We start from the raw sequence: 14,954 nt of genomic DNA, 5'->3' as shown, positions 1-14,954 counted from the left end.
TGGCTGAGAAGTCCTCAATGTCAGTCAGGCCCTCTCCGCTCTGGTAGTGACTTATTAACTTGCCAGAGCACAAACATGTCACAGTTCAACAGACTTTGATTGTAATTGTGGACATGTGGCAGCTCGGTGCGTTTTCTCTCATCCAGAGGCCTAATGGTAGGGGCATATATAGACTTTCATTTAGGGAATGTGATCAACCCTTTGTAAATAGTGTTATCAATAAAGATAACCATACTGTGCAGTGGAGCTGAACTCTTGCACAGGGCAGAAGGAAAACGTAGAGAAATGCACCCTGTATGTATTTAGAGAGTTTAGCCTGTCTAATGCCCCCTCATCTGTAACTAATCACCACTGTAATTTGGTCTCTCAGCTGTGTCAGCTTAGGAATCTCCTCTGCCACGGCAGAGCAGCTAATTTGTAAACGCAGGATGTTAGCACGGTGTCTGCCTCCATGAAAGCAGGAAGTAGACACACTGCAGATTTATTGCAGGATTTGTATAAGCTATAACAAAGAAATGTTTTTTGTCAAAGGTTATTATGGGTTGCTTATCTTTTAGAGCAGTGAGGAAGTTCTGAGGGCAGGTCAGCTTTCACTCCCCTCCCAATGCAAACCCTTTCCTAAATGCCTAACCTTCTCACCCTGACTATTAAAGGGGCACTATGGTGAAAAACTGGCCAGCGTCATTGTTTACATCCTTTTTAGGGAATATCTTTAGAAAGAATAAAAGCCTTGCTGAGGATCCCCTATAAAGAGATGGACTAGTCCAAAACCTGTCACTTCTGTCAGATTTCTACTACCTACTGTAAGTGACAGCAACATAGGAGAAAAGTAATTTATGGCTCATTTTTCTCTGGAAAAAATGTACTTTTTATTTGCAGATGTTTGGACATATTTTAAATTTTACAATTGTTTGCCATAGTGCCTCTTTAAATCTGTCCTCCACTTATAATATTCCTGCTGAATTATCGGATGTGTAATAGTCAATCAAGACAAGACAAATAACATTTATATTGAGCTTTTCTCCTGGTGGACTCAAAGTGCTTGTGCTGCAGCCACTAGGGAGCGCTCTATAGGCAGTAGCAGTGCCCTAGGACTCCTTACTGAATTGGTGCCGGGTTACTGAACAGGAAGAGCTGAGATTGGAACCCAGGTCTCCTGTGTGGGCTGGAACCCACAGGAGCGCTTTTGGCAGCGTTTTGGCAGCACTGCGATACGCTAGCAGTTTGCCAAAACGCTGGGCTAATGTTAATGGATGGGGCAACTTCCACAGGAGCGTTTGCGTTTCCCAGAAACGCAAACGCAGGACCTGCAGCATTTTGCGAGCGTTAGCGCTTCAATGTAAAGTATTGAACCGCTAGCGGAAACGCTCAGCAAAACCTAAACTGAGCGGTTTTGCTAGCGTTTTGCGGTTCAGCACACTGTAACAAAATGAAAAATAATTCACAGGACCAATCAGGATAAAAACGCAAAACGCAAAACGCTAGGCACCCGCCTAGGAAAAAAATACAATGTTGCAAAACACGACCAAAAACGCGCATGAATCCGCTTGCAAACCGCTCAGACAAAACGCTAGCGGTTGCGTTTTGCGTTTGCGGTTTTCAGTGGGTTCCAGGCCTGTCAGAGGCAGAGCCCTTAAAGGATACCCGAGGTGACATGATGAGATAAACATGTGTATGTACAATGCAAAACACCTAATAACCAGGCTGTTGTTCTTTGTTTATTTTTCTGCCTGAAAGATTCTTGTCAGGACATCTGAGGGCAGGTGAGAGATAGAAAAGGTCAATAGTTCATGTATTTTAACGCTGGGACATTTAATAGACTGCCATTGAGCAGAGACAATAAAGAATTCAATCTTCTTTGTAATGTTTAAATCTAAAATAAAAACATTGGGATATCTAAAAAAAGTCATTCTTAGGAGCAGGAGGATGCATACAATTGTTTACCTCATCAGTTTATTTTCACCTCGGGTTCATTTTTTCCATTACATTAACCATTACACTATCAGCTAATAGGTCAGAAAATGCTCTGCTTGCTGTGGAAGGCCAGTGAAGAGGACAGGACTTCTGCTGTATCTAGAGGACAGTAATGCGGGGGAGGGGAACAGGACCACTTTTGGTCAGTGCATCCTTATTATTAGTGCTGTGCCATTAACACAGCAACTCTAGTTTTCACAGCTAACCAAGTGCTGTGTTTGTCCAGATGTGCCTGGGCTCCTGTTAGTAAAATCAATAGCTCCTGGCTCTCATGCATAGCATGGCAGAACCATGCCCTCAATAAGCAGGCGCTGTATGGAATGACCAGGTTCTGATTAGCCAAGTCTGCTGCAGACCTCACAGAATAGCCCTCCGAGGCTACGGAGAAGGTCTCCTTTATAATGGGGGAGAAAGGGAATGTTGTGGACCACCCAGATGCAGCACTGAGAAGACCAGGATGCTTTTGTCTCCGGGGAGAATCATTTATTGTCTTAAAAAAATGTATATTTCTTCTAACTTATTTCAGTTTTGGGAAGTCGTTGAATATGAACGCTGTTGCTGAGAGATGCAGGAAGTGTGAGAGTTCACTTGGGGGCGGAGCTGCTCCATGCAGGAGAGATTCTTCACCCGCTTCCTGTCATGTGACCACAGATGGACCATGAGATGACAATAATTCTGGCAGCTGTAATCCAAGTTGTATGCAGCCAGGAATTACTGTAGTTCAAATTCACTTTTTATTATCAGTTTTAACTCAGTTCTGAGCTGCATACAATTTGCATAACATTTGCATTAAATTTACACGCAAGATTATATTATTAGCATCCAATTGACCATCTCTAGTGAGACATAAGGCCCATACACACGTCGGATTTTAGCGAACGACCCGTCGTTTGAACGTTCCGTCGTTCGGACGTTTTCGCGTCAAATCCGACGTGTGTACAGACTATCGTTCGGGTGATAAGACTGGTTACCAGCGATCCGCCCGGCGGATCGTTGGTAACCAGTCTTATCACCCGAACGATAGTCTGTACAGACGTCGGATTTGACGCGAAAACGTCCGAACGACGGAACGTTCAAACGACGGGTCGTTCGCTAAAATCCGACGTGTGTATGGGCCTTACCTCTTGTCAAAAGTTGCGCAATAGAAGTGTAGACAGCATTAAAAACTACAGTACATGCAAAATGGGCTCCACGGAAATTTGGGCGCCGGAAATAGCTGCTAGTAGAATATCAGTAAAATTGCTGATATAACTATAGGGCAGTGGTAATTCTCGATCTTACCAATATCTTTCCATTGCAAAATCTAACCTTGTTATCACACAAGCTGTAGCGATGCTTGACCCTAACCAAACCCCCCCCACCTAACCAATCCCACCCACTGATGCCTAACCCTAACCACTCAAACCAAGTAATGCTAGCCCTAAATTGCTAAGCCACCCATAACTGCACTGCCTTTGTCGCTTTACATGGAAAATACTGGGCGACGTGGAAGTAATATCAGCTTGGTGCCCACTATTTGCAGCTGCAGTTTGCATAGCAGGCCGCCCCAGCACTCGCTATTTTAACAGGCACTGCAGGTGCCCAAATTTTTCTTAATTGCAGATCTTAACATGGGGCCTAGAGGGATAAGTATCCAACTTTTGGATTTGAACTCAGAACTTCCTGTCTTCTCCAAGAGTTAAGCAACAGCATAATAACCTGTAAAGAAAAACATTTTCGTCTTACAGCTTATAGAACTCCTACCGAGATTTTGCTGAGTGGTTACTTCCTGGATTCCTGGGAGCACGGTAAGGGTTAACCTCCTTTGTTTACATATTAGCTCAGAATTCGTCAGACAGCTCAAATTACACTACCTTATTGCTTGCTGAGAAGGGAGAATAATGCTGAATACACACGGTGCATTTGCGCACTCGATTACCCGCTTGATTCCCTTCGATTCGTTTTATTTCCAACATGTCCGATTTGGATTTCGATGGATCGTTAGGTCGATTTGCATGCAAAGTATGCCAAATCGCCCTAACGATCCATCGTAATCCAAATCGGACATGTTGGAAATAAACGAATCAACGGGAAATCGAGTGCGCGAACGCACCGTGTGTATCCAGCATTAGGGCTGGTGCAAACCAGAGCGATTCTGGAGCGTTTTTTAAAATGCTTGCAGGGGGGAAAACCGCTTGGCAAATGAAAGTGAATGGGATGGTGCACACCAGAGCGGTTCGTTTTTCCCACAAACGCAAACTTCTGTCCTGCAGCATTTTTTAGATTTCTGAGGCGTTTCTGTCTCAATGTTAAGTATAGGAAAGTGGAAAACCGCTCTGAAAAATGTTAGATCAGCGGTTTTCCAGGCGTTTTTGTTATAGAAGCTGTTCAGTAACAGCTTTACTGTAAAAGTATATGAAATCTGCTACACAAAAACGCTCCAAAAATGCTAGGCATGTTTAGAAAATCTCTCTAAACATGCCTAGAATCGCTCTGAAATTCTTCTTCAAAAACCTCTAGCGTTTTGCGGATCTGCTAGAGGTTTTTGGTGTGTACTGGCCCTCTGGGTGTTCTCTGCAAACACACACAGGGTGGATTTCTCTGTGTTCTCCTTGTCTCCTGTGCAAGAGTATAGGTCCACTTTAAAGCAGCCTGATATATTGGCCTGCTGCCTGTCTTCTATGCGTTTTTCTAATTCATATTGTAAATCTCTTATGGGTGTACATAGTCTATCCATGCAAAGAATTCAGACTGGAGAAATCCCTGGAGCCAGGTACCAGCGGCTCCTTACAGTAATCCTGTAGTGAGAGGGATTTGGAGGATGCCACATGTATTTCCTTTTAAGCAATTCATATTGCCTGTCTCTTCTGTTGTTCCTCTGCCTCTTAAGCCGCATCTACACGAGTAGATGCGGCCGCAATGCTCCTTATCAATCGAGCCGCTGATGCGGCTCGATTGATAAGATCCGACAGGACGGATCTCCGCACCGCCGATTCCCTGCTCGCTCCCCGCGAGGGGACAATGGCAGGGAATCGTGCGGGAGATAAGCGGCGCCGGCGGGGACGAGCGGGGAATCGAATGCGGCGCACGCGCGGCGAGCGGGGACGCGGCGGGCACGCGGAAGAGGCGATCCGGCTGCTAATCGAGCCGCCGGATCGCTGCAATATGGCATGGTGTAGATGGGGCTTAGTGCCTGGTACACACCATGCAATTTCCTGTCAGATAGATGGGTCGTATCGATTATTTTTGACAGGTCCAATCTGATTTCCGATCGGTTTTCTGATTGATTTTGTATAGAAGTGATGGGAAAGTGACCAGAAAAAGGACCTGTAAGCATAAGAAAATTGCATAGCCAATGTTGTGCTATAGGACTTCCTTGTAATTTTCCTGTTTTTCTTTTATTTTCTTTTGGTATGGATTGTTAGCAAAATGCTAATTCAGTGGCACCGTGAAAACTGACCGATTGCACAAAAGTCGCATTGAAATATACAGAAAATATTAATGGGTAAAATTGTATTGTTGAGATCGCAATACGTTCCCAATCGCAATTTTCAGTGGGAAAGGTCCCTTAATATTATTTCCCCAGCCAATCCAATCAAAAATCACATGGTGGTGTAGTGGTCAGCACTCTCGACTTGCAGCACTGGGTCCCCGGTACGAATCCCAGCCAGGTCAACATCTGCAAGGAGTTTGTATGTTCTCCCCTGCGTGGGTTTCCTCTGGGCACTCCAGTTTCCTCCCACATCCCAAAAACATACAGATAAGTTAATTGGCTTCCCCCCCAAAATTGGCCCTAGACTACAATAAATACACTACACAATATAGGCATATGACTATGGTAGGGACTAGATTGTGAGCCCCTCCGAGGGACAGTTAGTGACAAGACTATATATACTTTGTACAGCGCTGCGGAATATGTCGGCGCTATATAAATACTAAATAATAATAATAACAAAGCAAACTGCAGTATACAGGTGCGTCTATTACTGTTGGAACCAGGGTGGTAATATTAGCGGGTTGGGCTCCCCAGAAAAATTATCATGGCATCCACCCCAGACATCATGGCCCACGATCGACATCACGTCCAAGCTCTGGGATTTATCACAGAAAAAATTCCATAATTTCTGCCCAGTTAGACATTTTTGTCTAATATCTAATTGGGCAAAAATATTATATAATGTATGGGTACCTTAAAGCGGACCCGAACTTTAGCACAGCACACAATGAAAAGTCTTTATTCCACATGTAGTTGCTGAAGAAATTCACTATGCTCTGTGCTTGTTTATCCAGATCAAAGTGCCTAATTAGATCTTACTAGCAACTGGGAATAGACTGCAGGAACTGCCCTGTTATCCTTACCCAGTCCACACTGCATCTGGTCTTCTCTTCCTCTACGGAGCCGCGTGCTCTATGCTGCCACCCTGAGGCTCCAAATGACGTGACATGCATCGGGAGCCTCAGGATGGCAGCAAAGAGCATGTGGATGCCAGGAGGGAGAGGATGCCAGATGCATGATGGGCTAGGTAAATATAATAGTGCTCCCTGCACTCCCCCGTCGTGGGGGCTGTTGTTACGGCACTGGTTGGAACAACATACCTAGATTTCCCCCTGTTCTTGAGCTAGGCACACATGATTAGATTTTATGTCAGATTTGGTCCCCTGCACACCGCATATCGATTCTGATTTGCGTTTTTGATTTGTGATTCCGATTTTCCCTGGAGGCTATCAAAATAAGAAGAAAAACGCAGAAAAAACGCAGCATGCAGTACCGATTAAAAAAAATCGCAAATCTGAATTGCATGTAAAATCGCGTCAAAATCTAAATCGCATGTAGTGTGCCAGAGGCCTAACTGTCAGATCGGTTATTTCCGACAGGTCCGATCTGATCTCTGATTGATATTTCTTCCACAATCTATCGGAAAAGCGATTGAAAAACATATCGAACCTTTTGGAAATAATTGATCTGACAGTAAATCTGAAAGAAAATCTCCCAAAAATCTCATGTGTACCTAGCATAATGCACACAATACAATTTTCTGACAGATTTAATGTCAGATCGACTATTTCCAACTGATCCGATCTGATTTCCAATCGATTTTCCGATCAATTTTCCATTCACGTCTATGGAAAATCAATTGGAAATTACAACAGACCTGTTGGAAATAGTCTGACAGTAAATCTGTCAGAAAATTGTATGGTGTGTACCTAACATTACACACAGATCCACAAGACATCTGTAGTGATGATCGTGTCTTGGAGACCTCACGGAGAAGCATGTGATTTGTTTGGTCAGCTGATAGATTTGCACTGCTCTGATTTGCTGTGATCACACCCTGCTTTAGCACATGACTACCAAATCAGAAACGTATGCTAGGTACACACAAGATTTTCTGTCATATCAATTATTTCCGACAGGTCCCATCTCATTTCCAATCGATTTTCCCTAGAAGTGAATGGAAAATCGGTCGGAATCTGACAGTAAATCCAGGGGCGTATCTGGGTAATAAAGAGCCTATGGCAAAAGCTGAAGTTGCACCCCCCTCCCCCCCCCCCAGTCAGAGCCCCCTTTCCCTCTAAAGACAGCCTCCTTTCCTGCGTATGTGTGTTATGGTTGCTGTGTTTTGGCTCAGGATATTGTGAAAGTTACTGTTTTCTTATTCCCTCTCTGTCCTGTTTTCTAACACAAAGCCAAGTGAGCTCTACATACATAAATTAGGTAGCCATGTACCCCATATAACAGAATTAATCTGATATGTGTGATGGGGAGATACAAGCAGGCATGGCGGTGCAGCGCAGGAGGAGATGTGGCGCCCATGTTGCTGTGGCGCCCATGGCATAAGCCATGCCTGCACCCCTCTAGATACGCCTCTGAGTAAATCTGACAGAAAAACTCAACATGTGTACTTAGCATTACATATCCAGGGGCGTAGCAATAGGGGGTGCAGAGGTAGCGACCGCATCGGGGCACTTGGCGCCAGAGGGGCCCCATAAGGCCCTTCCTCAAATACAGTATTAGCTCTCTATTGGTCCTTTGCTCATAAAAATCACTTCTATAGATACTTTGAATGGTGGTAATTATTAACAAACTGTTCCCCATCCCCTTCTTGCACCTCTGACACTGTAGTTGCCATTGGCAGGTATTGGTGCGCCGTATCAATTGCTATGTATAGAGTGCTTAGGGGGCCCTATTGTAGAACTTGCATCGGGGCCCACAACTCCTTAGCTACGCCACTGTACATATCTATCACCTGACCAAACTGATCACATGCTTCTCCATGAGTTCTCCTAGACACGACCATTTATCAGTTGAGGCCTGATTCCCATGTACACCGTATTGCCCGTGGATTGTACGCAGGTGAAGTATGGGCAGGTTCTGCAGTATGAGGAGAGGTAGCAGGGGCTGGAGGGTGGCCCTGCCTCGGCTGTCATTGTGTCCTAGTTTCACACTCTAATCTGTGCACTCTGCTGACAAGTCACTTGTAAGCTAATTTTGATGATTGCTTCAGCAGTGCTAACCAGCTATTCTTCCCAGCGATAATCCCCTCTTTCAGGGTGGAATGTGGCCTAGAAGAGGAGGGGAGGAGGGGGGGGGGGGGTCATGTATAACTGAAGGTGTAGCTTTCACTCAGCTAGCTGCCTTTCCACTGCCTGAAAAGACCTATGGTATAAGAAAACTCTTCATTGGTAGTTTGCACACACTTCTGGCCATTTCATTGTGGAGAATCAGAGCACTCAAAGCAAACATTTACTTAAAGCGGACCTGAACGCAGAACTTCCTCTCTGCTCTAAAAGACAAGCAGCAACATACTAACCTTTACAGAAAAAACATTTCTTTGTTGCAGCTGATACACATCCTGCAATAAATCTGCAGTGTCTACTTCCTGCTTTCATGGAAACAGACATAGAGTTAACATCTTGTGTTTACAAATTAGCTGCCCTGCTGAATCAGTCAGCTGACACAGCTGAGAGATCAAATTACAGAGGTGACTAGTCACAGATAAGTGGGGTTAAAGAGGCTAAACTCTCGAAATAAATACAGGGTGGATTTTTTCCTTTTGTCCCTTGCAAGAGTTCAAGGCCACTTTAAAGTGTTACTGTAATATACTTACCGGTGCTTAAAGGGGGTTGTAACATTCCCCAAAAAATTAAATCTTTTTTTTTAGCTACATTAACAAGCTCATCTTAAAATGCGAATAACAGAAACTTCCCATTTCAGATTGATAAGGACACCATGACCACAAGGTAATGAATCCCCCTTTACCCCAGAAGAGTTTACAAAAGGGGCCCATACACTGGTCGATTTCAGCCTTCGATCAAATCGATCAATTGAAAATCGTTTGCCGATTGATTGGTTGATTGATCAATTTGTGGCCGATTTCAATTGATTTGATCTATCTGACAGGATGGAAGATCTAGGCCCATAGAGTTGCATTGGATCTAATGGTGCAGTAATGCCTTTAGAACGATTTTCAATAGATTTACTTCAGAAATCTATTGGAAATCTGTTCCTAGTGTGTGGCACACATCAGATAGATTCCTGTCAGATTCGACCTGACAGGCATCTGACAGAAATCTATCTGATGGTAGAATCTGCTGCAAATCTATCAGTGTATGGCCACCTTTAGGCTGTGTTCTCACTTGAGCTGGCTGACAACGGACGTTTTTTGTCCGCTCTCTGCTCATTGCTAAACTGACAATGAATTGCTCCCATTTTATATACTGTATAGAAGTCCATACACAACAATGCTCACAGCACTGGTCATTTAATGCTGGGAACACGCTAGCTACATACCCATGTCGTGATTTTTCGAACGATTTTTCCCGTGATTATTTGCGTGGCGAGCGATCGTTTCGCACATGAGTGCGATTAGGCGGGTCAGATCTCTATGATACCCGACCACTCCTGTGTAAAGTTCCTCGATCGTTTGAACGCTCGTTCATGCCTTTCATGTGCGTCGCATGTTCCTGCGAGTAGGGAGATGGATCGGGAACGCGCGTTCGTCGGCCTGCTTTTTTGAGCGTTCTCTGATCCATCTAGCAGTGAGTGCGGGGCTTGAAAAGATTCAGTTATTTCAGCCATTCGTCACTTTAGTAAATCCTGATATTTTAGCATCATGATTGCCATTTGATCTGGCAAGCAGTGCCCCCCCTGCCCCCCTTTTTACAAATAGCTCCCTGAGTGATCTAGCAGGATGTGTTTTTGTACCAGGCTGCATGTTCCTCACACATTGCTGCAAGCTCAGTAGGAAGTAGGGAGCCTCATCCTAGATACCCAGATGAAAGGGATTATTGTTCCCCTGCTAAGCGCCCACTTGGTTGGAAATGCTGTTCATGTTGTTGTGAATTCCTCACACTCTGGCAGGGGCAGGTTGGCAGGGCTCCCTGACACCATTCTGTGGTTTACCTGTTGTCAGAAGTGTAATTACCATTTTGTGCTGCTGAATAGTGTCTGATGGCCAATTACAATGTGTTTGTCATTAAAGACAATGCTGGAATGATTACGGAAATGAAAAACTAGACAGCTCTTTGTGGACACTGAGAATGTGGCAAATCAGGCCGGCATTGTTGTGCTGAGGGGGACAGGGGCAAACGCAGGATTTTTAAGGGGGGGGGGTTCCTGAAAGGTCCAGAAGCACGTATGTCCCGAGTGCTTCCGAATACAGGTGGCTCCATACTGCCCATGCACAAAAGTGCGCTGGCGTATTACGGAGCTGCCTATCTTTGGAAGTACTCAAGGACACTAGTGTTTCTGAGGGCTTCTGGTAGCAGCAAATGTGAACGGGGGACAGCGCTGGAACAACTCCCCAAGAGAGGAACAGGAGATAGACTTAGTTTGGACAATTCAGTGGAATATGCTACATAGTTTCACATAGCGCAAGCGATACCCATATGATGCAGGGATATATGCATCTGCGGAAGATGTCGGCGCTACATAAATACTAAATAATAATATTTTGCCTCACCAGGATTGCACTTTTATTTAGCTTTCCTGTAAGACAAGAACACACAGCCAGCTCTAGGGGAAGAGGGAAACAAAGGTGAATGAGGGAGGGCTGGTGCACACCAAGAGGGCTTCTGAGCGTTTTTCAAATCAACAGTGATTTGAAAAGCGCTTGGCTAATGTTACCCTATGTGGGTGTTCCCACAGCAGCGTTGTGATTTTTTCAAAATCGCAGGTATACTGCATGTAGCATGTTTTTGAGCAATTCATTCAAAAATCGCTCTGAAAATCACTTCACAAAATCACACTCACAAATTGCTAGCGATTGCTATTGTCATTTTGGCGTTGCACTAGCCCAGAGAGAGGAGTGGAGAAATTGAGAATAGCCTGAGATGGAGCAGAGAACTTATCTGTATTGAAGTCCCACATTACACAGGCTACTTGCCTGTAATCGGACTCCTGTCCCTGTCAGTCTCTCACACAAGTCAGAAAGAAGCCCTCCTGGAGTCTAGGGACTGTCAAAAACTTTTCAGCTTGTTATCCACACCTTATCCACACATGCAGTCATAACAATGGGGAGAGACCAGACAGATGTTTGCCCACGGACCCTGAGTCCAGGCAAGCTCTGCATCATGCTGTGCATATTTACCAGCTTGCCTGCACTCTAATTTCATCATGTCTGACACTTCTGTGCTGTGGAGAGTCCAGGACTCCATAATCAACATTCTCTCACTGCAGGCTGCATCTTCTTGTGAGGGTTGTGAGGGAAGCTCGGGTGCCTCTCTCATTCTATTAGCTGGAGGGAAGCACCAGAAGTAAGAAGGGAGGGAGAATGAGGCTGTTTATATTATGCGGGCTTCCCTGGCTGAATACACAGCTCAGTGCAGGGGGGAGGTTCCAGACACCCGGAATAGCCCCCTGAGTTCGCCAGTGGGGGAGGAGGGGCCAGCGGCTGTTGTGATGACCACTAGCAAAAGTGATAGTTGCTTACCCCCTTGTTGCCTGGGGTAGATGGGTAATGCTTCTTGGAAGTTGCTATGTTGCTGTCACTTACAGTAAGTGGTAGAAATCTGACAGAACCAACAGGTTTTCGACTAGCCCATCTCCTCATAGGGGATTCTTAGGGTTTTGTTTATTTCCAAAAGCACTTAGTGAATAGCAGTTGCTCCGTCCAACTGCCAAAAAGTGTGCAGCGAGCAGGGAGGTTGGCCAGCATCATTGTATAAATCATTTTCAGGGAATGTCTTTATGAAAAATAAAGGCCATGCTGAGAATCCCCCATGAAGAGATGGACTAGTCCAAAACCTGTCGGTTCTGTCTGATTTCGACTACTTACTTTAAGTGACAGCAACATAGGAGAGAAGTAATTTATGTCTCATTTTACTCTGGAAGAAAAATACTTCTTATTAGTATGTGTTTACAGGTATTTTACATTTTTTTGAGATGGTGATCCTTTAAAGTGGACCTGAACTTGGAACTTCCTCTCTGATCTAAAAGATACGCAACAGCATCATAACCGTTAAAGAAAAACAAAATGTATTTGTTACAGCTGATAAAAAAACAAAACAAACGTTTACTTTCTTAAAACAGAAAGAATTTGCGATAATTCAGGTTGGAGTGAGCTTGAGATGTCTCCCAGTGCATCACTGCTGAATATATGCAAATTAACCATTGTTACCCTTAGAAGCTAAACACACCTCCAGAACCGCTGGAATGCAATGACGTGTCAGCTTGTTAATTAGTACAGAGCCATAATAATCCAACATGCATACAGACTGTTTCGGATTGTTTGATCCTCATCAGTGCATGGCATGGATTAATGTTGGATTATTATGGCTCTGTACAAATTAACAAGCTGACACATCATTGCATTCCAGCGGTTCTGGAGGTGTGTTTAGCTTCTAAGGGTACAATGGTTAATTTGCATATATTCAGCAGTGATGCCCTGGGAGACATCTCAAGCTCACTCCAACCTGAATTATTGCAAATTCTTTCTGTTTTAAGAAAGCAAACTTTTGTTTTTCTTAACATCTTAGTAAGGGGGCTTTTAGGACCATTGTAGTCCCTTACACACCCCAATGAGTTCTGGGTCACCATGAGCTTGCTGGTTAGTCTGTACCTTACAGCAGATACAAATCCTGCAATAAATCTGCAGTGTGTCTACTTCCTGTTTTCATGGAAGCAGGCATATTGTTAACATCCTATGTTTACAAATGAGACCTCTGCCATGGCAGTCAGGTGACACATCGGAGGGATCAAATTACAACTTGTGATTAGTCACAGATGAGGGTAATTCGACAGTCTAAACTCTCTAAATACATACAGGGTGCATTTCTCTAGGTTTTCCTTCTGTCCTGTGCAAGAGTTCAGGTCCACTTTAAAGATACCTGAAGTGAGAGGGATATGGAGGCTGCCATATTTATTTCCTTTTGTAACAATGCAGATTGCCTGGCTGTCCTCCCAAACCTCTGGCTCTAATACTTTTAGCCATAGACCCTGAACAAGCATGCAGAACAGATGTTTCTGACTGAAAGGACACCTGAAGTGAGAGGGATATGGAAGCTGGCATATTTATTAACAATACCAGTTGCCTGGCAGTCCTGCTGTTCTCTTTGGCATCAGTAGTGTCTGAGTCAAACATCTGAAACAAGCATGTGGCTGAAATCAATCGGGATTCGACCTGTGGTGTATGGTGTATGGGGAGGCAAAAGACCCACGTGTCCACGTATGTATCGGCCATCACGTGGGGCGGGTGTCTGTAGATAGAGCATTGAGCCCGCGGCGGACGCCGACAGGTAAAGTATTCACATACGAGACACCGGGAGGGCTCATTTTACACTGGGGGGGACAGCGCCGGGGGTTGTGCCGATGTCACACGCCATTACCGCTGTGCACCTGATCGAGCATGTCGGCCCGACATCTTGCAGCATGTCCGATAGATACATGCGACCAATCGTGGCCCGAAATTGTTTGTATCATCTATTGGGCATTTTCTTGGCACCAATTTTCATCCAATGTGATTATAATAATTGAATCGGATGGTCGATCGGCCGCCAAGTCCCTTGATGTATGGCCACCTTAAAGCGGTATTGTCCCCATAAACATCAAATTTCAACAGCAACTGGTCTGACTCTGAGTGTATTAAATGATAAAGATGCTAATCCTGCATTCAAAACTTTTTCTGCTGTTATGGTTTGTAGTTATCACATACTTTAGGAGCACTGGCCCTTTAGTAGTCAGTGCCAAACAGTGGCAAAAAGTTGAATGCTGGGAGTTCTTTTTATCTATAATATATTCCTCCTCTTCCATTTATTTCTCTGCCTAGCTGATCACTTGTGTTTACAAGCAAGGCTGAGGTGACTCAGTGATTGGATGTGTAAATAAAGGGAGGAGGGCAGCTAATGAATACACAATGAGCAAGAGAAAGGAGCAGGCAAAAAAATAGTCAAGGAGGATATGATGTCAGCATTAGCTTGGCAAGATGACCACTGCCTAGAATAGGATTTTCTGCTTTTCCTTTGTAAAATTCACAGGAATCATTACATGGATAGCACAATACATCTGTTATGTAAGTAGAACTAGTATTTATCTACTTATATATGTTTTTTTTATTTCTAGGTTAGCATGGGTGTCGCTTGTTCTTTAAGGCCGGTTTCACACTGCATATTGGTGGTTGAGGTGCGGTCCCCGGACCACCAAAAACAGGCCTGCGGGGATTATCACGTTAGTACATGGTAATCCCCGTATGTGGTCAGTACATACAAAACGGTCCCAGGACTATAGGGGTTTTATAGGAACAGCATCAATCTTTAATCTTCAATAATACAAAATCTTCTCCATTGCAGTCGTGAAGTGTAAACAGGTCACACAAGGATCCACTATACAGAACCAGCAGCTGCTTGACACGTGTTTCATGGCCAAAAGCCGCTTCCTCAGAGGCACACAAATGTATATCAGGGTAAAAAGCAGATGTTCAAGAATATCACAGAGATGTGCTATCCACAGTGATCGGCAGGTAGTACAACATGGCTCAGACCTGTCTATACTTCTTGTGAAGATT

The 14,954-nt window shown here is 44.4% G+C and overlaps 1 protein-coding gene across 10 annotated transcripts in view; it reads left to right on the top strand.

Moving 5' to 3' along the window:
• The window catches only part of FMNL2 (formin like 2), a 313,595-nt gene that overhangs the window by 7,673 nt on the left and 290,968 nt on the right, over positions 1–14,954 (top strand). Inside the window, exon 1 of one of the 10 annotated variants that reach the window (XM_068245784.1) lies at positions 121–156. The exons of 8 other annotated variants lie outside the window; for them this stretch is intronic. In XM_068245784.1, the coding sequence (XP_068101885.1) occupies positions 154–156 (3 nt within the window). In that variant the 5' untranslated portion in view covers positions 121–153. Of the gene's footprint in view, positions 1–120; positions 157–3,740; positions 3,762–14,954 lie in introns of those variants that run through there. One more of the 10 variants, XM_068245785.1, reaches the window with a different exon arrangement.

The sequence above is a fragment of the Hyperolius riggenbachi genome, chromosome 7 (genome assembly GCF_040937935.1).
Source record: "Hyperolius riggenbachi isolate aHypRig1 chromosome 7, aHypRig1.pri, whole genome shotgun sequence".
NCBI lineage: Eukaryota > Metazoa > Chordata > Amphibia > Anura > Hyperoliidae > Hyperolius > Hyperolius riggenbachi.
Note: the sequence above shows the minus strand (reverse complement) of the source record. Positions and strands in the feature narration are given on the sequence as shown.